The sequence below is a fragment of the Colossoma macropomum genome, unplaced genomic scaffold (assembly GCF_904425465.1).
Source record: "Colossoma macropomum unplaced genomic scaffold, Colossoma_macropomum, whole genome shotgun sequence".
Lineage (NCBI taxonomy): Eukaryota > Metazoa > Chordata > Actinopteri > Characiformes > Serrasalmidae > Colossoma > Colossoma macropomum.
The window spans coordinates 7,957,301-7,982,635 of NW_023494801.1; the positions used below are offsets into that span (position 1 = coordinate 7,957,301).

A 25,335-nucleotide genomic window follows, 5' to 3' on the forward strand; every position below is an offset into this window, starting at 1 on the left:
TTGAAAAGGTTAAACCTATTAACGCGTAATTCCACCAATTTCACATACTTCAAACGTTCATATGTAAACAAAGTCAGTCAGAGTTGTTTGATGTGAAATGGTTTGTTGTAGAGAAGCTTTCGAACTCTTTACAGTGCTGGTGATGGGAACCAGGGGTCACCATGTGTTTAACACAAATATAACCACTTTATTTACTATCCAAAACAACCAGGGACCATACACGTCTTCTGAGTTTTGTTTAAACAGTGGAAAATCCATTCTTTTGGAACGATTTTGCCTTACAACAGCCTGCATGTAGCTCTCGGCCTGATTGTGTGTGTTTTTATGTTTTAGACCATATATTTACTTAAGAATTATTATCAAGAAGAAGATCGGCAGACTTTCTGTGCTTTTAGAGGCATTAAGCTCTTCAGACGTCTGGTTCCTATCACCACCACTGTGAACGATTCTGACTCTGTAAATTTCTCTAGAATGAAGCATTTCACATCAGACCTTTCTAAATGACTGTGTTTACATTTTAACCAATTAATTATTAAGAATCTTTGAAAAATCAGTGGAATTGTACCTTAATACTAATTCACAATAACTACACTTGAAGGAGTCTAAACAATAAACCGTGACATACAGGTTTAAGTCAGATGGCATGACTTTAACTAGTCCTTCTTGACAGCAGTGAAAACTGCTCTCTCTTAAAAACATCCATATTAATAATAATATAACACACTATACTATAGTATATGTTATCATATATATGTATAATACTTCTAATAGAATCTATAATCTATAAACATCTCTATAACATCCATGTAGTCCTGTATTAGACTGACCTATAATGTTTGTGTGGTATCCTACAGCGACTGTCTGAAGACTCTTACAGGAATCCTGTAGAGGTTTCTGTATTATTACCGCAGTTCTGTTCCTATACGGTTTGCAAAGTGAAGTACATGAAGCTCACTAAGGCTAAAGTTACTCGTACACACAGCAAGCAGTCCAGCTAGACTTCATTCTGCCGCTCCACAGCAGCCAAGACCACTTGTTGACCGAAATCTTCTCCCCCTCAGTATGAAGCAAACCCAGCCCCCCTTACCGAGCCTCCGGAGCGGGTCCAGGGTCTTGGACTCGTAGGCTTTCGGCTCGCTCGGTTTCTTTTTTCTTCCCAACATGTCAGCGCTTCCTCCAGGAGCTCAGGGTCCTCTTTTCCGCTCTGAGTTTGTAGAGAAACGCTCCTCAATGTTGCTTCGACTCGACGGGTGTTTTCGGTATCATGAATCACGGCGCTGCTGCTCTGTCACCGCACTTGGAGTTTCTTCGTCCCACCCATTTTCAGACAGGCCCCGCCCCCTGCGCTACGATTGGCCAAAAGTTCAGAGCTATTATTAGTTTTACATAACAAAATATATTTGCGATAAAACAGTTTTGCTCTTAGATCAATTCCAAATACATAACAAATGAACCTAAACTTGGAATTTTTTAGTGAAACTGTTATACGACACCTTTTTCATTTTATAGGAAAAAAATATTAATATAAATATAATATTGATTTAAATTATAAATCAGACCTTTATAATATATATAAATTGTTTAAGAATGGATGGATGAAAAAAAGCAAAAAATATATATTTTTAAAATTACATTTAATTTAACTAAACATTTTTGTTTTTTTTCCTGTGTTACTTAAATCTTTAATTATAACGCTGATTATTGTATAGAGTTCGCGTGTACGTGCTTGTAACGCAGCCAAATAAATAAATAAATAAACAAATAATTAGAACTACTAGCGAATCCCGGCGCGGGAGGCGGGGCTTTCCGGAGTACGGGTGTGGATAAAACGCCCTGGCGACTTCAAGGAAAAGCGTGAGGGGAGTTTATAAAAAACGCACCGTAATCTGACTCCAGCGCCGAGCAGCGAGTCTCTGCCTGAATAATGTAAATCACTGCCGGCTCTGAGCTGCAGCTGTGGGCGTCTGCGCCTCAGTCCGAACGGACGAAACTCTATCTAAACTATCGTTTTATTTACCACCATAACTCAAACAAAAGCAGGAAAGACACAGACACTAACCTAACACACGCTCTTCAACCGAGAGCTGTGGACTGGTCAGAGGGCCACGGTGTCCAGAAAGGGCAGAAAACACATATAAAACGATCCAAAAATTCACGTTGATAATGCAAACCTCCCCGAACTGCATGAAATTGTTGCGAGAATCTGTACTGATTTACTCTGAGACGGTTAGACTTTTTAATGCAAAAAGGAGTAATTAATATAATTAATTATATATGTATTGTATAATTCTTGTGTTCTCTGTATTGTTTTCCTCTTTTATTGTTTTATTTAAACGTATAGTTACAATGCTGTACCTGTTTGTATAATTATTAACTGTAATATAATAATAATAATAGTTTTTACATTGTTTTGCCGCGAACGCCACCTCGAGGCGACGTGAAGAATCACACCCGTTCCACCGCAGAGATTTATTCCATTTTAAAATACATGTAAAAAGCTTTTATATTTACGTGTACAACAAAGGCATTCACTGCCTCAGTGGTATAGGTTCAAGGCTGCAGTTTGATTGGCCTGTTCTAATCCAATATACAACGTCCCAGTCCGTTCGTTTGCATCTATTCAGCACTCCTGTAATTCCTAAATGTGGACTGTAGCTGTGAAAGTGTTCTGAGTTCTGCAGCTAAACAGAAGTTTCAGACGCATGACTGAGTAAAGCTGGACAGCAGAGACTTACAGAGTTTGTGAATCAGTGTTATGTATATATGGCTGTACACCTCAACTGTACGCTGTATTAATGTGCCGAATTGCTGGGCAACTATGTTGCTTATACAAATTGTTTATGGCAATTATTATTAATAATAATTAAATTACTTATTGAATATTGGTATATATTACAAATACTTACAAAACAACATCCCTTAACTGTGCTAAGATCACTGTAACACTCTCAAGACAAGAATTGGTGGAAGGAAACTTTCTTCTGTTTATGGAATCTTCAACATCTGTTTATACCTCCAGCCACAAGCACAGGGAGCTATGAGGAGAAATGCTGGTGATGTGGCACAACAGGTTTTAACCCTTAACTCCACAAAGGCCCTTAACCCTTTTAACCCCACAGCAGCCATTAACTCCTTAAACTACACAGGGGCCCTGAACCCTTTAAACCCCACAGCAGCCATTAACTCTAAACTACACAGGGGCCCTTAACCCTCTAAACTACACAGGGGCCCTTTAACCCTATAAACCCTGTAGGAGCCCTTAACTCTCTAAACCTCACACTGCCCCTTAACCCTCTAGATACCACAAGGACCCTTAACACTGTAAAACCCTGTAGGAACCATTAACCCTTGACATCCCAAAGGGGCCCTTATCCCTGTAAATAGCACAGGGGCGCTTAGCACTGTAAAAACCTACAGGGCCCTTAACACTGTAAAACCCACCAGGAACCATTATCCCTGTAAACAGCACAGGGGCCTTTTACACTGTACAACCCTACAGGGACCCTTAACCCTCTAAATCCCAAAGGGGCCCTTAATCCTATAAAACCCACAGGGGTCTGTAATGCTGTAAATCCCACAGGGGTCCTTAACCCTCTAAATACCACAGCAGCCCTTAACCTTTAAATAGTACAGGGGCACATTTTCTCAAAACATTCTGACTTTGTTCTTGAAATATTACATCTTCATCCTCAAAATAATTATGAGTTTACTATAAAAATATTGTTTTTAATCTTAAAATGTAGACTTTATTCTCAAAATATGACTTTATAAATGACTTATTAGCACTTTTTCCTCATGTTTTTATTCTAGAAAATTAAGACTTTATTCTTTCTTGCTCTAAATATTAAGACTTCATGCTTGTAAAATCAGATCATAAAAAAATCAGTCTTAATATATTACTATTATTCATGTATTTCTAATTGTATTATTAATTGCAATATTGCAATTACAAAATATCTATTATTTAAAATACTGTCATACACACACACACACACACACACACGCACACACACACACACACGCACACACACACACACACTTCATCAGCAGCAGTAATTTATCAGCTTTCAAAACATCAACAAACCAAGCTGCACCATGGAGCACTGAAATGCCCAGCAATAAGGAATTTATTATAGCATGTGACAGACTGTTTATCAGACACTGTTTTGCAGGTTAAATTTCTTCTTTTTGCATTGAGGTGTACAGATTTCTGCATAGTACTTGTAAGTCACAGAGAAAGGCCATTTATGAGGAAGAAAAGAACAGTCTACTGGAGTTTAGTTCTGTTTGCTTTGTTTAAAACAGGTACACTCCAAGAATTCCAAATAAAAGTACTTATTATATTCATACAAAATATATATTTTATAATATACTGTATACAAAACAAACGAACAAAAAAACATTAAGGAAAACACATTTCAAGTAACATCTTGAAAGAAATGACTGTGCACTGAAGTGCACTTTTGTAAACCATATAAAAACTAAAAAAAAAAGAAAGTAAAAACAAATATGATATTATATGTATATTTACAAGGTTAACTTAGCAAGGCTTTGTACAAATGTTACAAAATATTTCAATGCACATACACATTTTACACAGACAATTTCACACAGACGAAGAAATGATTAGGCCGAGCGGCGGCGCTCGGTGTACGTGTGTTGTGAACGCACCACAATTTGTCTTGTGGTTTCTCGAAGTAACAGGAAGGGACAAGAGCGAAGTTCCGCATGGGGTCTGCGGTAAAAGGTCAATGGTCTTTAGCTTCAACACTTTTTCCTCTTGGCGAACAGTCTCTCAATAATACTGTACAGTACTCTGATTAAAGGAGAATCCTCTAGATTTCTATAAATTTCTCCATAGTTCAGTGAAGATGTAAACACAGTCGTCCAGGTTGGTTTAATGCTCTGTTCTAGAGAAGCTTACCAACTCCGAATTGTTCACAGTGGTGGTGATGGAAACCAGCCTTTAAAAGCTCCCTCACAAAAAGTTCTTACATGAAGAGGTTAAGAATTTGCTGCCTGATACATTGTTTCCAATAGTTTTGAGAAGTTCTGGCCTTTTTTTTTTTTGGCAGAGAGGTACATGCAGGGAGTTGCAAGGCAAAATAGTCCACAAAGAGAATCTATTTTGTTATAATCAATAAATTTTACATATATATAAAAACACTCAAAGATCATGTTGGGTCACTGGTCGTTTTGGATAGTAAATAATATGGCTATTTTATAGACATCGTGACTTCTGGTTCCCATCACCACCAGTGTTAAAAACTGTACATTTCTCAACAATTAACCATTTCACATTCAAACCACACTAAATGACTGTTCTCAACTGAATCATACAGAAACTTTGAAAAATGGGTGGAATTCCCCTTTAAATGTACTACATGTGTGTTTAAAGAATGTGTTTAAAGAATGTGTAAAGATTTGTGTGTGTGTGTGTGTGTGTGTGTGTGTGTGTGTGTACCCTCATTAGTTGTCTCAAGCTCACTGTGGCAGCCCAGGACATATGACCAGGCAGCATCGTCATGGAGATGCAAAAAAAGTGTCCCAATTCCCAAGCTTGGCCCAGAATTCCAATCTGGGAAGCTGAATTTGCCCTCCACTGCATACAGTAAGAGAACAAACATGATTTCTCTGTGTCACTACAGCTAAAGGGAGCACACGAGAAGCACCAAAGCACTCAAGAATCCCGATGGCGAGCGCATGGCAAGGGCGTTGGCAGTTCCGGAAAGCAAAACATATCGACCTGTTTGTTACTGGCCCCTTCGGAACACTGCGTTAAAAGAGCGCTAAAAAGAGTGAAGGAAAACTTTGGCAACACTAAAAACAACCCCTGTGCCAAGCAAGCAGAGCAACTGTGAAAGGAACATAAAGAAGAAGAGGCTCAGACCTCTTTCCCCCAAGACATCTGATGCTGGAAAAACTGCAGTTACGAAGCTCCAACGCGACTCTCTCCTCGTGTTGTACAGTAAAAAATGGCTGCAGGCACCACTCCCACATCCTCTTCACTCACACGCAAAAGTGACACCACAGATATGAACTATATGGCAAATAATTATGGCAATGTTGGTACTTTGTTAGGTAGCTAGCATAGCTAGCACTAATCATGTGCATATTTAGAACTGTTCAGAAGCTGCGATGCTCACAACAAAACAGGTCAAAATAGAACAGAGTAGTCACGATAAGAGGCATCTCAATAAGTCACCAAATATTAATATAATAAATATTAATCTAGCATTAGCTATCGTTACCGACAGCCAAATGGCCTTAAGTTAGCTAGCTGTTAGTCACAAATGTTCATTTTATCAGGGTTGCCAACTTTGGTGAGGTGACTAGAGAGATTTTGAGGTGGCTGTATTGAGACTGGAGTGAGATTTACGAGTGGCTGGAGTGAGATTGGAGTGATAATTTCAGGTTGCTGGAGTGGGATGACGTGTCTTTTAAATTTTGTCCTCTTTGTAAATGAACATTGCCTTGTACTTTCCAGTTAGTACAGATGTGTATGTGTTTTAGAGAGTAACTTGGATGTAGTGTGTTGAGTATTGAGAGAATTTGTAAAGGAACGTTTATGTTTTGTTTGAACGTAATGTTTTTTGAGTAACTGCCCCAACACTGTTGGTTGCAGATACTGGGGAGATGATATTAAACCAAACAGAAACTTGAACTTGAAGGCATCAGTAGCTGAGCTGAGCAAATGTTACAGTCAAATGTTACAGAGAGCCCTGATGCTCTAGCTTTCTAAAGCCGCTCCTCTGTCAGAGGCCCAATCCCATTTCACCCCTTGCCCCTACCCCTTAGCCCTCCCTTTTGCGTGTTCACGCTTAGGGGTAGGGTGTCCCAATTTTTGTTGAAATAGAGTGGTCGAGTAAAGTGTTAGGGCTACATGGCCCTCCAAACAGAGGTTTTTCAAAGGCACACTCCAAACCAAGTGTTATGACAAAAAAGAAAAACCGGCAAGATGGCTGCGCGCAAACGACCAAAAAAACCCACAAATGCATTTTTTGTGCTGTCTGCTATCCGGTGTTGACGATGGGTTCCTCTTTTGAGTCTTGGTTCCTGTCAAGGTTTCTTCCTCTTGCTCTCAGGGAGTTTTTCCTTGCCACTGTCGCCATTGTTGACGCTCATGGGGGCTCGGACCCGGATTTTTCTGTAAAGCTGCTTTGTGACAACACCAAATAAACTTTGATTTGACTTGAAAAATTACGACGACCACTGTATTATCTTAGTTTAATGTTGTTTCATTATATTATGGTTCTTTTTTCATAACAAGCATAAAAATCGCTATTAGTATGCTGATGTGTCAGTAGCTAGCTAGCTAAATTTCCCATTCCACCATAAATGGTGCAGCAGTTACATTCTGGTACCATTTAAGGCAAAAATTTGAACAACAAGCTGGTGAATAGTTTACTTCAACTTCATATCACTGAAGAATTAGGGGTGGGCGATAATAAATAATTGTCTCATCCCCACTGCTATCACTGCAGACTGACAGGGTCACCTACAGAGCACTGCTAATGGCCTGAAGTAATGCTAATGGCCTAAAGTATTTGAGGGTTGTCCCATTTCGTAGGGGAAGATTTCAACCACTACCACTTGTAACTCAGATCCAAGGGGCAAGGTGACACTTGAAAACAAAGGGTAGGGGTAGAAATAGAAATAGGTTTGGGCCTAAGTCTTCTCAAAGGGCTATCCTGCAGAAAGAACAAAACAGTGGCTTGCAAGTTTGTTAAATGTCGCTTGGCCATTCACTGGTATGAAAATTCTTGGCATGACATGACAGCTTAAGAAACGACCTAAAACTGTGAGAGCTGGCATCCCTGATTTAACTCTAAGAAGTGACTTATTGATGATAATCCAAACAACCAGAAAGCTGTGAGATCAATTCTATGCACATGTTAAACCAAAACAGCCTTGAGAGTGGTGCTAGTGAGCTGTGGGAATGGCAGCTGCAGCCATGTACTGTATTATTGGGCACTGTCTTTGTTGTCACAGGCATTCGGGAAAACGGGAGGTAGGCGGAGCCTGGCGTGTAGAGTGGGCGTCAGCCTCTGAGTGCTGGGGGAGGGACTGTGCTCCAGCACGCCCGATCAGCACAGATGGTTTTGGGGGCGGTGCAGGAGGCTTGTTGTTGTTGTTGCTGGTGGAAACAGCGGAATTGAGGGGCAAGGCTTTGGTGGAGGCGCTGGTGGGCGAGGCCACCACGGTGTGCCTCCTCCAGGCCCGCCTCTTCCTACGCGTTTCAGGTGAGAGAGGCTTCCTCACACCTGCAGCCCGCAAGTCCTCGGCCGAACCCAGCAAGCGGGCTCTCACCTGCTCAGCCAGGGTGGCCCCACTAGGGGGGAAGGGACGCCCTTCACTGTGACCAGAGGGGGCTGGGGTACTTTCCTGACCGCCATCTGGGTTCAGTTCGGTTCTTGAAGATGGAGAGGGGCAAGGGGAAGAGGAGGAGTTAGCAATTTGGGTCTTTGTTTGTCCAACACTGGGCCGCTGTTCATCCTCTGTGGCTGAAGTGCTGGACAGTTCCAGAAGGTCCAGGGAACGAGCTTTAACCTTCTCTGACTTTAGCCTGCGGCGTGCTAAAGTGTCACACTGAATGAGGCGATGGGAGTTGAAGGAGGGCCGGCTGTGGAGGCGCTGGGAGGCGGAGGATGAGTAAGAAGAAACTGAGGGGGTGGTTGAACGTGCTACTCCTTCACTGACCCTTTCTGTGGGGTCAGGAGTGGGGCTTTTGGGGTTTGTGGGAGCAGGAACGTGTTCAGGAGCAGGATTTGATGTGGAGGATTTGTAGTGCGTGTAGAGGAAACTGCGAGGGGCAGCTGGTCCTGGTGAAGTGTGTGAAGTGTTTGTACGCTGGGGGGATGCAGGGGTGGGCGTGTGCTTTTCAGGACGCTCCTGGGTGAGGGAGCGCGAGGCGAAGCCACTTTCGTTATCCGTTTCGCTCACCAGTTCGCTCTGTTCGTCATCTGCGTCCTCGCCCCGCCCCTCTGATGCTAAGCTCCGCCCCAGTGTGGAAAGGGTGGAGTAACCCGAGACAATGGAGCGTGCGTCTTCTCCTCGCCAACCGCCTGACCTTTTGACCTCTGTCCTCTGGTCCTCTTCCTCGCTCAGGAGCACCGATTGGGCCTCCTCGCTGCAAGGCATGCTGGGAGTGGCCTCATCTTTCTGAACACATTCTGTGTCTCTTTCGCCTTCATCCTCTTCTTCATCCTCTTCCTCGTCTTCGTCCTCCTCCGCCTCTGCACATGGGGCAGTATCAGACTGAACTGGCCCCGCCTCCTGCTCCTCCCCCTCCCCTGTGAGGCCAGCTCTGATTGCCTCTTGCTCAGAATCGTCATCAGTGCTGCTGCCCAGGAGGTTGGCGACAGGCCGTTTTCTGCGCTTGCGCGCCACAGCAGACATGATGGACAGTGTGGTCAGAAAGTCCTTGGCTGAGAGGTCACGTTTTGACCCCCCTGACCCCTGAAAAACAATAGAGGTCATTTTAGGATGCCATGACAAACAAAACAAAGTTATGATAAATGATGTCGAGTTGCTACAGTTACACAGTGGTTGATCCTTAAGGATCCTTAATAATTGAAATCTGAACATGTGATCACTGGCTATAGATTGATGGTCAGTGGCCATGTTTCTCTAACTACATTCGTCCCTGCTTGGCAGTCAACCTCAGGACTCCTTTCGCCATAACCAAACAAGGCACTGGGTGTGCCTATCAGAGGTATCTTAAGCTAAGCTAATGAGCATCTAACTGCAGTCTTTTGAAAGACTTCAATACATTCAGCTTGAGACTGTCAAAGTTTTCTTCAAGGAGAGTGTTGAATTAGTACAAATCCTTTCTGAGGACTGCAACAAGAAGGCCTCTGATAAATGGTATCAGTGTGAAGAGACATATTACCATGAGCAAAACAAAAAAGCCTGTTGTCACGAATGTCACGAGTCCTGGCGAGGAAATAGACTTGATCTCCCAGAATCCTCTGGGAGATCACATGACTTCAAAGCTTCCTCAGTTACACACACGGACTCGATCTCCCAGAATCCACAGGCAGATCAGCTGACTCCCGAACTCTCCTCATGCTCCTATCAGCGTTCTGGATCGCCAGAATACTAATGTGTAACACCTGTGTGTTTGCTTATAAGCCCCGGGCTTTAACCACAGTCAATTGCGAGGTATAGTTTCGATTACGAACTACTCAGCGTTATGTCTGTTATATATATTCTGTGAATGACCTGTATTTTTCGTTTCTCTGACTCTGTTTTTGCCCTGCCCTTTGGATTGTTTGCTCTGGATCTCTGCTTATTGTGTTTTGACCTTTTTGCCTGTTTCTTGACGACGACCTTGGATTCTGATTTAAACATTAAAGCCTACTTTTGGTTCTTTAGCTGCCAGAGCCAGTCAGTACAGTCCATATATGAAAACCATGCTGCAAAAGAGCCTGTTTTGAATTCAATGTTTCTGCTATGTCAGTGGGGAGCCAATCAGAACAGAGCTCATTTATCTGATATTGGCCTTAAAGGTACAGCAACAACCTGTTTCATTCTAAAGGATAAAGACAGGCTGAAATTGGTCATGTAAAAATGTATCATGACTATTTTGGTACATAAAACAACACAAAAAATACAGTAAAGCAAACATAAAGCCTGTTAGACAATATGAAGTTAATTAATGTCTTCTGTGCTTGAAACTTGAGACTGCAGACTTGGTCAGTTCTTACCTTTGATTTCGCTGAATCACTGTTGGTTGAGTCTGCAAAGTAAGTAAGAAACAGAAGAAGAAGGGAGAGGGAGAGAGAGGGAGGGAGAGATGAATTTCATGGTACAGGGCCATGTTCTTGAGAAATGAGAGGCACAGAGGAGAGGCGTGTGACACAGGCCGTTTTGCAGTATAAAGACTGGCCTCTAAATCTACAGTCCCATCATCTTTCTTGCCTCTGTGCCTGTCATTCAGCATGAAGCATTCCATCAGGAGACGATGTTCACACAAGATCATCGTCTGACGAATGATAATTGATTGTCTTTAAATGGTGCTCAAATGTGAACAGGGTCTTCAAAGGAAGCCAAGCGGTCCGAATCTGCAGCATTAAGGAAGAACCGCACACACTGATGACATCACACCACATACTGATGACATCGACCCGTGTAAGAAGCCGTGTAAGAAGCAGGAGGGAGGACGATTTCAGAGACACAGAAAAACAGGCCATGTACACATACATGACTCATTTACAGTGAGGGGAAACTTTGTACTTATAAATATGAACAAAAAAGCATGTATTCATAAGCATAAACAAAGATATTTTTAAACAGATATGTTTAAAAAACAAAATGAATAGGCAAAGGGTATTTAGGTACTATATTAAATTATATATACGGGTAAATGTTACATAAAATAAATAAAAAAAAGTTCTATTACAATCCCTGGTCAAGGTTACTTTACTGTGTGTCTGTGGCCATTTTGTGGGTTTTCTCCTCTTGTTGCATTGAGTGCAGGGCCGTGATTAGCCGCACAGAAAAATTCTGTTATGACCCAGTTTAGGGTCAGGCTATAACAGAGAATGAGAGTGGGCTCTCCCCCCAGACCTGCCGCCAAACACAACACTGGATCATTACAGAGTTGGGGGGTGGAGCCGAGGAGGCCTTGATTCTTAAAAGGTCATAACCAGAAATTTACTAGAGCATGGACTGGAGTATGGACTGGAGTGAGAGGTGATGAGTTGAAAACATGGCCTGAATCATTGAATGAGGCTACAAATGGGAAGACAGAACAGAGTCACAGACAATACAGCAACAAAATAATGAAGCGGAGCATAACACCCTCTCTTATACGTGTGAGAGGTCCCAGGTTAATATCCTGGATGAGCCCCCAATTCTGTTACGATCCAGTGTTTAGTCTGGCTACTTTCTAAAACAGAAGGTGAAGGTGCTTGCATGGATTTTGAATCTGCAAGTCCAACGTAGGGACCCTCGAGACCTTGGGGAGACGCAGACTGCCTGCCCATGAAAAAAGCAATTACTTCTTACTGAAGATGTATCTAAACTGTAACAGCCAACAACAGCTTTGCAACACAGTACTAATGTTATTAATGTGTGGTGTCTTAAAACGTTTCTAAATTTTGTTGTTTAAACATGCCGTTGTTTATGCTTATGAATGCCTACTTTTTTTCATATTTCTATGTACAAAGTCAAAAGATATTGTGTGTACATTTCAAGTGGATATACGTACTGTATACGAGTATATTAACTAACAAAATCAAAAGTGTCTGACTACTTGTTTCCCCTCACTGCACTCAAACCCCACAGCCACAGACATTTGCCCATCCATTCAAATACTGTATATAGACATTCTCCCTCTCTCTCACTCACACACACTCACACACACACAGGGTATGGCAGGCGAAACCCATCCTACCGCAGTGGCTGCTCCACAGGCTCAGCTAAGAGAGGGACGCAGAAATGTACAGAGAGAGAAAGTGGAAAAATGAATACAAAAAAAGAGAAGAAAAAGGCAAACAAAACAAAAACAGAAAAGTGAAGAGCACTCAACATGCAGGGAAACTGTGTATTTCAGGGGTGTGTATTTTTCTACATGTCTTATGAAACAAGATATGCTTTCTACTGTTATTCTGTCTATCCATGACTTGCCCGTGAATGCAGTCATCCGGCTTCTGCTACCTAGCTAAGTTAACATTGTAGCCTTCACTGGTAGCTACTTTAGCGTACTGTATCATTACTTTAGGGAAGGTTTTCCCAACCTTTTCTGTCCAGTGATTCCCTTCAACCAAACTGATTTGCCTTAAGTACCCCTTGATGTTAGGTGGGCTGATGTGAGATGAAATCATTTTTTCGAATAAAATTTGTTTGCGGCCTGGTTTGCATCTTTAATAACTCTAAACATCTCAAGAAAACTGGCTTCATTCTTGGGAAAAAAAGGTGCTCCAAACTTATCATACACATTTTAGCAATGAAGAATGATTTAGCTAGCTAGCTATTCACTATAATCTACAGTAAAATGTCTCTTTTATTACTATTATTATTATTATGATGTGATCCATTCCGTAATTATTGAACGGATCATTACAGCAAACACACGGTTGTGAAATCCCACACTAAGGAAATTTCCTGTTAATGTTCTTCCTGTGCTACTCACCACTTCTAAATCAGGTCAAAAAAACTGCCATTGACAGAGGGAGACAAATAGAGGCCTAGCTAACTAGATAGCTAGTTAATGTTGACAGCTGAGGGTAGTACATTTTCTGCTTAGCTTGCCAATCAGATGTTTGTCCCTAAAATCTTCTCATACAAAATAAATGCAGTTTACAGTTCATACATTCAAAATATATGTATAAATTTTGACAAAAAGCTGAGTTTGTCATTAGGTTAAATGGAATTTTTGCTGGCTTTCTGTAAATCAGTTGTGAGAAAAGAAAGCGGTCATGGGAGGACAGGTCAACTATGCTGCTGTCGCTTCATCTCAGGCTTACAATCCTACGACTGGGGATGCTTATTCAAGTGCCCCATTCATGAAAAATCAGAGAACTAGGCTGAAACAAGTTTGTGATTTGTATTGCTTTGAGGTGTGAGTTGTACTGTAAGATCGGTCAGTGGAGATTGGGCTGGGCGGTCTCTCACCTGAGGCATCTCCTAGAAGGCAAGTTCGGCCAATGTTAGATAAGAGGTGGTCTATGTTAGGGGCAGGTTGAACATCTTCTGTGTCCACTGGCGTCTGAGGGAAAGGAGAACAGAAGGGAAATGCTTCAGTATACATGAGCTGCAAACTGAATCAGTTTTTTCCAAGACTGATTAAAAATTAGATTTAACTTACTTTTTCATCCTTGTCATGTTCCTCACTGAAGAACCAGGCATACTGTACAAAAAACAGAGTGACAGCAAGAGCATACGAGTTTAAAATCAGGAGATTTGATGTAAATACTAGCCAACTGCATGCTATCTAAATAGGTTTTGGTGTTCATTATTATATTATTATATTATTATTATAACTTCATTCTCGATTACATCCTCATTCTCAATGTCATACAGCTTTATCAGTGATTTTAGTATCATTTCCAGCTCTGTTCATCATTCTGGACACCTGTAATATTTATTCCAAGTTATTTTTATGCAATCTGTGAAGTTGTAGAGTAGTAGCATCAAATCAGAATCATTAACTACAACATTTTATATTATATATTTACATTTATATTATAAAAATGATTGATTCCAAACTTTTGGAAAGTACTCTATGTAGTTTTTAAGGCTTACATGCTGGATGAGAGTCTCGACAATCTTGTAGCGGTCAGGCATGTGGGTGACCATGTCCGTCATGTTGTCCTCTGATGTTCGTACAAGAGTGGGACCAAACACCAGCGCCAGGTTACGTGGCTCCATCTACATACAAATTTGTGGTTCAAAATCAACAACCCAAAATGACTCAAGGCTCAGAGAATTTTGTCAAATCCACTTCAAATCTTAAAGTGAAAGTTTGGCAAAACCTAACACATAATGGAAGCTAATGCTCCACCAGTTAGCTCTATGCAATCTGCAGCCTAAATCATTAAACGCTTGACTCAAACCACCATGAGTTGTCACGAAATTTCAAACTGACTTTCTATACTGTTTTCTGCAAAATGGACAAAATATACACAAGATTCAGTCTTCAAGATGGTTGCTGCTGCTGTTTTTAGCTATATAACAGACATTTTTATGAGTAACATACAAGCTTTCATTACTTTGTAGCTAAATTAGCCTTGTAGAACCAGTGCAAAACTAAAGAAGCACATTAATTAAATATTATATAAACATAAAGCTTCACCTAAGACCAACTCTCACCCACTCCAGATTAAAAGGAAACACACATGTATGCAGATGCATATATACATATATAGATGCAATATATACATAAATCAATACATAATCTAAAGACATCTTTTGCTGACCTTGTTCTTCTCAGAGTGGTCTGCTACTGTCTTCAGGTGACCAATCAGAAACTTCAAAGTGTGAAAATAGTGATCTGGCAAATCGTGAATCTGCAGAGAAAGAGGCCAAAGTAAGGATTTTAATGATTGATTGATTAAGTGACAAAACAAACGTTGGACCAGTGATTATGGTTAAAAAGTTAATTTAACTTCTGACTACATTTGATATTTGAACAGGTGGGTTTTTCATTCAATAAAGCTTGTTGCAGTAGCCCTACTTGGTGATGCACAACTCTAGGTTTTCTGGAGTCAACTGCAACTCTCGAGAAGTGTTGCCAGGTTAGGCACGCTCCTGCCAAATTGGGCAAAATTTGGTTGCTTTTGGCAGGAGAAAGTGCTTTTGGGGGTGGACACAATTTGGGATGCTTTGTCATTATTTTTGCCCCACCCATCTGTATAGTTCACAGTCAATATCAGTGGTTAACACGTCCAGCTTATTATTGACATAATGTGGTGCGTTCAGTCCAAACACAAAAATGTTATCCAGTTCACACTTAATTACTGACTTACATAGTTGTACTACAGTAGGAGAGTGGAATTGCCTGTGATCTGTTCAGCAGAGCCCATAAAGGTAAGCAAGCTTTAAAAATGTGTATGTGGAATGGTTATACTTGCAATATCATTGCAACTCATTAATCTTTCTGCCTGAATGGAATCATAGATTCCATTGTATACAATGCATTTTAAAAAATGATAATACGGTGAAAACATTGAAATTTGATATTTAATAATTAGTTAATAAGACGTTGACAAAGAGAAATAGCAGCACTTAAACCATCCAAATGCAGTTCACAGCACTATTGCAACAATGATTTTTAGCCACATGACACAGTGCTAAAGGTCTTTTTTAAGCATCATGTTGTTTCTGTTGAGCGTAGCCTTAAGCTACAGCCTATAAATGTGTTTGTTAGCTAAAGGTTAGCCCGTGCAGTTAACCCATAACAAAAAAGCTTAAAAGTAGCAAATTACTGAGTTTATGTTGGTTGTTGTTTAAACCCTGCACATGAACTTGCCCTGGTTAGGCCATATATGTTGGATAATTTGGGCTAATAATATGTAGTAAATGTATATAGACAACATTACATTACTGTCATATCTGTTCCATTATGCTGTGTTTTACATAAAATGCACTACTTTGATGTTTTAATGGGTCGTGCTTGTGATTTTAGGTTTGTTGGTTAATGACTAATCACCGAATGATAACGATGGGTTATTGGTCAAAAGAATTTGCCAAAATTTGCATCTCTAGGTTAGAAGGTTAAGAAATGTAACAGGCAGAAAGGAAGCAGTGTAGGCGAGTGTCAGTGAAGGCATTAATAAAGAAGCCACAGTCATACCAGTTTCTTCAGGGTCTTCAGTCTGTCACTTGCATTCTCCATACGGTTGGCCTCAATGAAGTCATTGTATTTGTCTGAAAAAGAGAGAAAAGAAGAGAAAATGATGCACTAGCAACCAGTGGGGAAAAACCACAGTGCAGATTACCCAAAAGCCTTGACACAGCAGCTTTCGTAACAATCTTCATAGACATAACGGACAAAGAATTTCCTCAGATATAATGGACAGTAATAAAGTGTTTTCTAAATGTCAGATACAGTTTACTACTAACTGGTCCTTTATTAGTTTAGCAGCTGCTGCTGTAATGAAGCTCTAATCAGATCCACCTGAGTCACCTAGAAATGAGTCAATGTAAGGGACTGTTATTAACAAAGAAGAAGGCGTTTCCCAATGAAAATGAACATTTTAGAAACAGTTTGATTAAACTAGAGGCAAATTATAAAATAATTAAAATAAACCAACTAAAGCTAAATTGATAATTGACTGAAAAGCTTTGAACTTCACTGCGTGCTTTCATACTTTGGGCTTGTAGTGTCGGCTCTTCACAAAGGTAAAGTTCAACCGAGAAAAAGTAACTAAGCTCAGTAGATATTTAGGCGTTGATATTGATTCCAAACTTCTCACCGTCAGTGAAAAGGGGTTCAGGGAGTTTGCGGAAGAAAGACTTGAGCAGACTGCTCACCACGTTCAGATCCTGCCACCGCTGGAGCAGAAAGAAGACAAGAAACATTATTGCCTGATGCAACCGAAAAATAAACAGTGCAAACAGATGAGCAGTCTAATTCAGAACTGACTACTGAGCACTGAAGAAACACTGCTGACTATAGGCTAAATTCATCACTTGTACTTTTAGTTTATATTCATGAGTGTACGCTGATATATAGTCCCAATGTATTCAAAAGCTTGCAACAACACAATGGCAATGTGTCATATATTGACACCAGGTAGTTTCAGAAGTCATACATTTGCAACAGTATACTGCAGATAAACGACCACTAAACTGTGTAATATAACTAGATAATTAAATGCATTTATTTGTTTATTCATTTTCACTTCACTTCTTATGAATAACTATAGGGTTGTGGATACATTTGCATTGATATTTTAAGTTTTAAGCCGGACCTGATTGTTTCAAACCATGAAAACATGACAAGATGGCAAGTTTACTCAGACTAAACAACTTTAACATGAAAGCATTACTTTATGAATATATTTGTTAAAGTGGAGTTTTCACAGTAGCCATAAAATGCAATTTCAACTGATTGTAGAAGATATAAAATATTTTAATTAAACTTCAATTACACTTTGAATAAAATGGTTTTATTTGATTATATTAACACAAATATTGGAGTTGAACCTTCATTTTGGACAGCTGATTTTTTAATGTTATTTTATGTACATATTTTTATTTGACTTAGTCATGATCTAATGATAGCTAAACTAACTAAATTAACTGGCATCATCATTAAAAAATCAGGTTTTATTTGGCACCTTGTGTGATGAAGAGCTGTTCAGGGTCCGTTTCTGTCAGAATTTTGTCAGGCTTGGGTAAGTTTTGGATTTATCAGGTTGTGTTCGGGTTCGGACCAAAATTGAAGCCCAATTTAAGCTCTAGTGTTTCTGTATCTCACCTCCTCTGCAGTGTTGATGTCACTGCCCTTGTTGAGCTGCTCTTGTAAGCTGGACACTACAGCGTTGTTTCCTGGCACTCTGTAAATGCCTGTGTACTCCAGGCCCATCTCCTCCACCAGCCCACAGCAGATCTCCACAATCAGGGGAATGAACTACACACACAAACACAAACAGTACAGGTAAGGCTTGGCTCTCCAAAGGGCCACTCTGCAGATGCACATGCTTAACCAGCAGTTAAACACTGACCTTGTTACTGGCAGCAGGTTGGCAGTCTTCCAGGCGTACTCCGAAAGCTTTTGGCCCCGCCTTCTTCACCTTCTTCATGAAGTTGATGCCCCACGGAGACTTGGGAGGACTGCTTTCCTCTGAGAGAGAGAGACGAGGGAGGAACACAATAAATAACTATGGAGGAGAAGAAGATGGAGATATTTCTACATGAAATTAGGAATTTTCCTGACCTTTGGCCTCGTGTTTGGGTGAGCGTGGGGGTGCGCTGCTGTTATCAGCCTTGGTGAGCAGGAAGGGCATGCGTGGCACTCGGGGAGAGGAGTCTGGCTTGTTGCCTGTTGGACTAAAGAGGCAACAGACAACAACAAAGCATAAGACCCCACAGGATGCAACTAATGTTTGCAGATAAAAGCTAAAGATACTTTAAATGAATATTTAATTGGCACATATTACACATTCTTCATGCATTTCACTTTGTCTTGAAATCCATTTTTGGATATATGTACATGACCTGTTCTGATTAATTGCCCTATGTTGTGGTTTATTCAAAACCAGTGTGGGCTGAAATGCATTGAATAAACTGGCCTGACATTCTGAAGAAAAAAGAAACTTCATCCACTTTTTCTGGGTATGTGGATCCTTTGGGAGGCTGCAATGATACGTCCTTCCCGATAGCCATGAACAGCACAACGTTTAGTTGCTTTCCCCTCACTTCCGCTTTAATGACTCTACTACAGACTGTCTGCAGTAACAACACTCTGCACCACTATCCCTCCAGTGTGAATGGGCAGGTTAACGGCTGGTCATAAGTCAATATGTTCATAGTTCTGAAATCACAACTATTATGTAGCTTAATTTCTGTATGTATGAATGGGATATTTTGGGACATTACCATCATTTACATAGTACATCTAACTCTGTTATTACAAAAATGTTCCCTATGATTACATAAAGAATGAGATAAGTAAATGGGACATATCTAAACTAACTCTACTATTCTTCAGTTTGTAGCAGGCCCTGCTGTGAGACAACAGTGTAATATTATCTAGACTCACCTCTGTTTCCTGTAGTCATTCAGTTTCTTACTGATGAGAGCTTGCCGAGAGAAGCCCAAGTCCTAAAAGAAACACAAACACGTGAGCATATAAATCTTTCACATTCTGTCCCATCTCTGCCTAATCAGATTTTTAAAACAGTGGTTTTGGTAGTAATCTTTCTCTCTCTCTCTCTCTTTCTCTCTCTCTCTCTCTTTCTCTCTCTCTCTCTCACCTCACTGTCGGTCTTGCTGCTCTCTCGGATCACTTTGATCCAGTCCAGCATGTCGTCCCGGTCCTCGGCCTGCAGCAGGTACTCACAGAAGTCCTGCGTGGTCAGCCGCAGTGCGTTCTTGCGTTTCGTCTCACTGTACGCGATGTCCACCAGGCAGCCCCGGATGCTGATCGGCTGCTCATCCTCAGACCCATCCCCCAGGGCGCCCCCCTTCAGCAGCGCCTCCCGTTTGTCTTTGTAGAGGTAGAGCGAATTACAGCGCAGCACCGAAAAGACCCGCCTCCAGGGACGCATGGCACTGCCCACCTTCTATGAGGTCAAAGTTCAAAACACAGGCAGGTGGACAGCCCGAGAATGATAGAAGAAGATGAAGAGAGGAAAGAAACAAGAGAGAAGTCACAAAAATGATGAGCCACTGTTCACAAGTTCTGAATCACTCACATTTAGTAAGTGTTATTCAATATTTTTCAACAATAACTTGTACAGCGGATACAGTGTAGATGTAAAAACTAGAAACCAGATATATAAACTTTATTCAATATTTCATTTAGTACTTTGCAAACATTAAAAATGGCTATTTACAGTAAATTTTGTCAAGTTATCTGCATTAAAATGTAATCACTACTTTTAAAATACAAGGCATTCTGGATGTTAATTTTATTATAGCTTAATTCTCAAGAAAAGTGGCTTTTTCAGCTTTTTGCTGAAAGTAATTTTTAAAAACCTGCATGATATGTTAAAGGATTTTACAATAATTCATACATTTTTTAAACAGTTTGGAATCAATATTTTCAATAGTTTCAACTAATTTGGCTAGACCTATGTTATTCCTATGCTGCTTTACATAGTTCAAATAATTAGCAGTAAGCTGTGAATAAAATCAAAGAAATGTTGGATGTCCCCAGAATGATGATACTATAATAACTGAGAAACGTGCAAAAGTTAGAATAAAGTTTATTTTCGTTAAAGAAATCTTGCTGCTCAGTCAGTGGGTCTCTCTCTCTCTGTCTCTCTCTGTTTCTGTCTATGTCTCTCTCTTACCTTGCCCTTCTCAGTGTGGATCTGTTTGTAGTGGAGCCAGCCCTCTCTCCTGACGTCACCGTAGCTGATGCTGCCCAGCTCCGATGTAGAGTGCCGTTTAGAGCGAGCATCCTCGGCGGCCTTCAGACTTTCTAGAGACTACACATACACACATACATAATATTATAACTTAAATACATGTAGATAATATTTGTATACCTTTGACTATTTGTACTGCACAAAATGTCAGCACATCTATTCAGATAGACGAACTCACCCCCTCACCAAAGAAGCTCTTAACCCTCTTTGGCAATCTCCTGCAAAAAGACAGGACAACAGAAGTGAGGATACATTTATAGAATCACACATCGTCACTGTCCATAAAAAACAACACAAAAAAACAAGTACTTCCAAAAAGGTAACTTTACAAGAGGAGGCAAAAACCTTCTTTACTTTTAATGTAAATTAATCTACAGGGATTTTATTCCAAGCATTTTGGAGCATTTCTATTGGTCCATTTATCATGAAATTTTCACACAGTGTAAAGGGGAGCTGCTGTGCTGATGCAAAAAATGACAAACAAAAATATGGAGAGATTTCTTTTTGTATTTTAGACAGTGATGGTGATATACAAATGTAAAAGTTGTTACAACAAATTTAATGCAAAGTAAAACATTATCTATTGGTAGAATATTTGCATCTGGTGGCTTTCTTTTTAAGGCACCAATCAGTTTTGTTTTTCATCATTAATTACATATTAGATTTTACCCAATTTCTCCTTAAACGTTGCCAGTTCCCCCCTTATGATTTATCACATGACGCTAATAAGCTGGAAGGGCAAGTTTAGCACAAGCTTCCTCCAAATCACATGAAGCGCCATCACATATTTTCTAATCGTCGCCGTCGGAACATCACTGGATGGTTCCATGTGCTTGGAGGAAAACTGGCAATTCTGATACAGCAGCTAACAGATGCCCATGTTGGCTAGCCCATGATGGCTTTCTGCTCTTTGGACTTGGCTATGGATGGCTGTGGCATCGCTGAGGATCAAACTGGTGACCTCCCAAAGATAGGACCCATACTTAGAGGGCTGCGCCTCTCAGGAGTCGAGTTGAGTAAGAAATAATTAATAATTCTGATTAATTATATGCAGTTTCGCTCTGAAAATGATTTTGATTGGTGCTTTAACCCAAGACCTCCCACACATCCTGACGACTCACGAGAAAACTCCATCATCCCTGAAGGTGTTGAGGCCCTCGTCACATGACTTGGAGCGTTCGGTGGTTATGGCCAACAGGTAGGAGGAGCGACGACTAGACTTAATGCTGCCTGCTCAAGGAGAGAGAGAGAGAGAGAGAGAGAGAGAGAGAGAGAGAGAGAGAGAGACACAATTAACTGCATTAGTTGTATGGAGATGGTTTAGGGTGCCGATGAGGAGAAAAGGGGCGGAGCAAACCAAGGAGCGTTAAGAGACAGGAGTTAGCTGGTTAAAGGAAAGGAAGAAGGAGACAGGAGGAGAGCGAGCAGGGTGACAGTGGATCCGTGGGGCTGGGGGTGGGATTTTGCTGTTTCAGAAGACCGGCAGAGCCATCGTTGAAGTCCAGAGATGGCCGTGGGGCACTGCAGAACGGCCATCATGTACACATGCAGGAGAGCATGCAGAGATGCTTTACGACGGAGCTGAGAGGGTCACGAATGCACAATCTAATGCATGCAAAAGTCTTCTGAAGGTTGGGATGGAGATCGTAAATGCAGATTCAATGTAGAGAGCGCATGCCTTACGTGGGTGAGTCCTGTTTGTTGCTAATCTGTGTAGAAACCCTACGTTCTACAGTATCAGTCAAATGTTTGGCCACACCTACTCGTGGAAGGGATCTTATTTTTACACATTTTAGGCATCAAAAATGTGAAATAACATATAGAGGGTGACTATGGAGTGAAAACAGCTGCTAACAGAGCTGAAAATTCACAACTTTTTATTTGTGTCACCAATTTGCATTTAGAATAAGGAATATAAGTCACAAACCAGATGTGTTTTAATGCTTCTCTGAATAAACAGGCCCTAATAAACAGCCTAATAATGAACTTAATCATTGTCTAATAGTTTGATAGTTATGTATAGTATAGTATATATACTATATATAGTATATATATATATATATATATATATATATATATATATATATATATATAATAGTTACATATGCATTAATAAATTTATGAACCATTTACTAGTGATATACAACTAATCATTTTATTCATCAATTATTTCAAATCATAGAATGATAATCATTAATTATAATTAATCATGAATAAATCATTAAATAATTTGTAAGTAATTATTTAGTTATTTCATTCTCAAATTCAAAAACTATACTTAAAATATTAAGCATTTACTTAGATGCACAAGAACAATTAATAATCATTATGACAAATACTTACTAGTAATTAGTGCATAAGTAAGTAGTTGCTATTTATAGGGGCCAATTATCTTATAGTGTTACTTAGAAGCCTTGAGCATCTTTTACTTAGTGATAGAAAACACAGTAACACAGATTCTACAGGCTGAGACGTTTCAGTCTGGATCATGTGGACATGTGTATGCCTTAACTTTTTTAGCGACGGTGTCTAGTCTAGTCTTCACTTTCCTGCCGAAGGTGAAGACTAGACATGGAGAAGCAGCGTTTAGCTCATATGCTGCTCTTAAATGGAACCAGTTAACAGAGAACATCAGAAAAGTCCCGACACTTTAAATCCAGGCTATTTGAGCAGCTTTCAGCTCAGATTAAACACCGTTAGTGTTTCTAGCCCCAAATCCTCTGTAACAGCACTTTTTTTTATCCTAATCTAAGAGCCAGAGGGCCAGAGGGCCGAGGTTTAAGAGTCATGGTTCGCTACTGGTGGCCAAACCATGAGCTTCAAACACAAGTTAAAAAAATATTTAATACTATGAAAGTGGAGTGGCAAACTTTTTGACTGGTACTATTTCCTTCTGTCTCAAAAAATGACTGTGTATTTCAGTGACCTGTGTGTTTGTGTTTCTCTGCATTGCGTCTCTTTCTACTGGACTCACTGCAGTCGTGGGAGAAGAGTCGGCTGAGAGGGAAGGTGAAGGTGGGGGACGCCGGGCTGGTGGCCACAGCGGGGGCTGATTTAAGCCCACTGGACACGACGGAGGAGGCGGGGACGTGACACGCCCGCAAATCTGCACCCGGACTGGTTGGCTCATCTGTGGGAGCAGCAAGAGGAGAGAAGGGAGAAAAAGAGGGGAGGAGAAAAAGTGGGGAGGAGAAAGGAGGAAAGGAGAAGAGAGAAAAGGAAACAGAATGGAGGAAAAGGAGGAAAAGGGTAGAGGAATAAAGTTAACAGGAGAGGCAGGGAGGAGTAGAGAAACAAGGACAGAGCGAAGGTTACAGGAAAAGCCAAAGGGTGTTGGAGAGTTACTCTAAATGGATTTAGATACACATATTTTTCTCTTTGTCTTTCACACAGAGACACTGTAGAGATGAATACAGCATTTGGTAAACAGCATTTTTCATAACAGCACACAAACACAATAAAAAACGGAAGGTAAGAAAGGAAGAAAAAACATGAAATGCCCTCAAATGTTTTAAAATCAACTGATCTTTCAAAATCTCTGCATATTTAAGCGTTTAGAATGTAAACAAAGTCATTCAGAGTGGATGTGAAATGCTCCGTTCTAGAGAAACTTACAGAGTCAGAATTGTTTACAGTGGTGGTGATGAGAACCGAACATCTGAAGAGTTTAATGCCTCTAAAACAGAGCTGCCCAAAATAGGGATTCTTTCTTTCGTTTTTTCTTTCTTTCAGTTTTTCATTCATTCATTCATTCTTTCTTTTTTTCTATTTCTGTCCCTTCTCTTAATTTCCTTTTACAACACATCTTTTCTTTCTTTCTTTCTTTCTGTTCTCTTATTCTTTCTTTCTTTCTTTTGTCTCTTATCCTCTACCCAACACTTTCTTTCTTGCATTCCAGCATAAAAACCTTGTCCCATCTGTGAAACACGGTGGTGGTAGTGTCATGGTTTGGGCCTGTATTACTGCATCTGGGCCAGGACCGCTTGCCATCATTGACTGAACAATGAACTCTGAATACCTGCAAATTCTAAAGTAAAATGGCAGGATGTCTGTCTATGAGCTGAAACTCAAGAGAACATGGATCTTGCAGCAACACAACGACCCTAAGCACACAAGTCATCCGACCAAAGAATGGTTAAATAAGAATAAAGTTAATATTTTGGAATGGTCAAGTCAAAGTCCTGACCTTAATCCTATAGAAATTTTGTGGAAGGAAGCAGTTCATGGAAGGAAACCCTCCAACATAATGGACATATAGCTGTTTTGTACAGAGGAATGGGCTAAAATTCCACCAAGCTGATGTGCAGGACTAATTAACAGTTACCGTTAGTAACTGTTACGTTTAGTTGCAGTTATTGCAGCACAGGGGGGTCACGCCAGATACTGAAAGCAAAGGTTCACATACTTTTGCCTCTCATAGATATGTAATATAAGATCATTTTCCGCAATAAATAAATGATCAAGCCTAATTTTTGTCTCATTTATTTAATTTGGTTCTCTTTATCTACTTTTAGGACTTGTGTGAAAATCTGAGGATTTTTTAGGTCACATTTATGCAGAAATACAGAAAATTCAGTTTTCAGGGTTCAGGGAAAATTCAGGGTTAACAAACTTTCAAGCAACTTTCAACTTGGACCACCACACACATTGCCATTTGGTCCCCCAAGACAAAAGGTTTGGGTGCCCCTGCTCTACATCACAAAAAGCTTCTACATGAAATGGTTCTGAATATGCTGCCTGATGCCTGAGACACTATTTTAGTTCTGAAAGAAGGGTTTGGCCTTGAAAC

The 25,335-nt window shown here is 40.4% G+C and overlaps 2 protein-coding genes across 6 annotated transcripts in view; both read right to left on the reverse strand.

Annotated features, from left to right (window-relative positions):
• The window catches only part of plcd3a (phospholipase C, delta 3a), a 50,285-nt gene extending 48,964 nt beyond the window's left edge, over positions 1–1,321 (reverse strand). Inside the window, exon 1 of the mRNA XM_036589235.1 lies at positions 1,088–1,321. Coding sequence (XP_036445128.1) covers positions 1,088–1,163 — 76 coding nt within the window. The 5' untranslated portion in view covers positions 1,164–1,321. The remainder of the gene's footprint in view (positions 1–1,087) is intronic.
• A 3,095-nt stretch (positions 1,322–4,416) lies between these two features.
• The window catches only part of arhgap23a (Rho GTPase activating protein 23a), a 121,744-nt gene continuing 100,825 nt past the window's right edge, over positions 4,417–25,335 (reverse strand). For 3 of the 5 annotated variants that reach the window (XM_036589322.1, XM_036589320.1, XM_036589317.1), the window contains 17 exons: positions 23,521–23,676; positions 21,668–21,776; positions 20,725–20,764; positions 20,469–20,606; positions 19,428–19,736; positions 19,214–19,275; positions 18,389–18,501; positions 18,177–18,295; positions 17,930–18,082; positions 16,923–17,001; positions 16,301–16,374; positions 14,925–15,014; positions 14,251–14,376; positions 13,814–13,855; positions 13,621–13,714; positions 10,710–10,741; positions 4,417–9,459 (listed from right to left, as the gene is read on the reverse strand). In XM_036589322.1, coding sequence (XP_036445215.1) covers positions 7,987–9,459; positions 10,710–10,741; positions 13,621–13,714; positions 13,814–13,855; positions 14,251–14,376; positions 14,925–15,014; positions 16,301–16,374; positions 16,923–17,001; positions 17,930–18,082; positions 18,177–18,295; positions 18,389–18,501; positions 19,214–19,275; positions 19,428–19,736; positions 20,469–20,606; positions 20,725–20,764; positions 21,668–21,776; positions 23,521–23,676 — 3,209 coding nt within the window. In that variant the 3' untranslated portion in view covers positions 4,417–7,986. The remainder of the gene's footprint in view (positions 9,460–10,709; positions 10,742–13,620; positions 13,715–13,813; positions 13,856–14,250; positions 14,377–14,924; positions 15,015–16,300; positions 16,375–16,922; positions 17,002–17,929; positions 18,083–18,176; positions 18,296–18,388; positions 18,502–19,213; positions 19,276–19,427; positions 19,737–20,468; positions 20,607–20,724; positions 20,765–21,667; positions 21,777–23,520; positions 23,677–25,335) is intronic. The other 2 variants (XM_036589321.1, XM_036589319.1) reach the window with 1 other exon arrangement.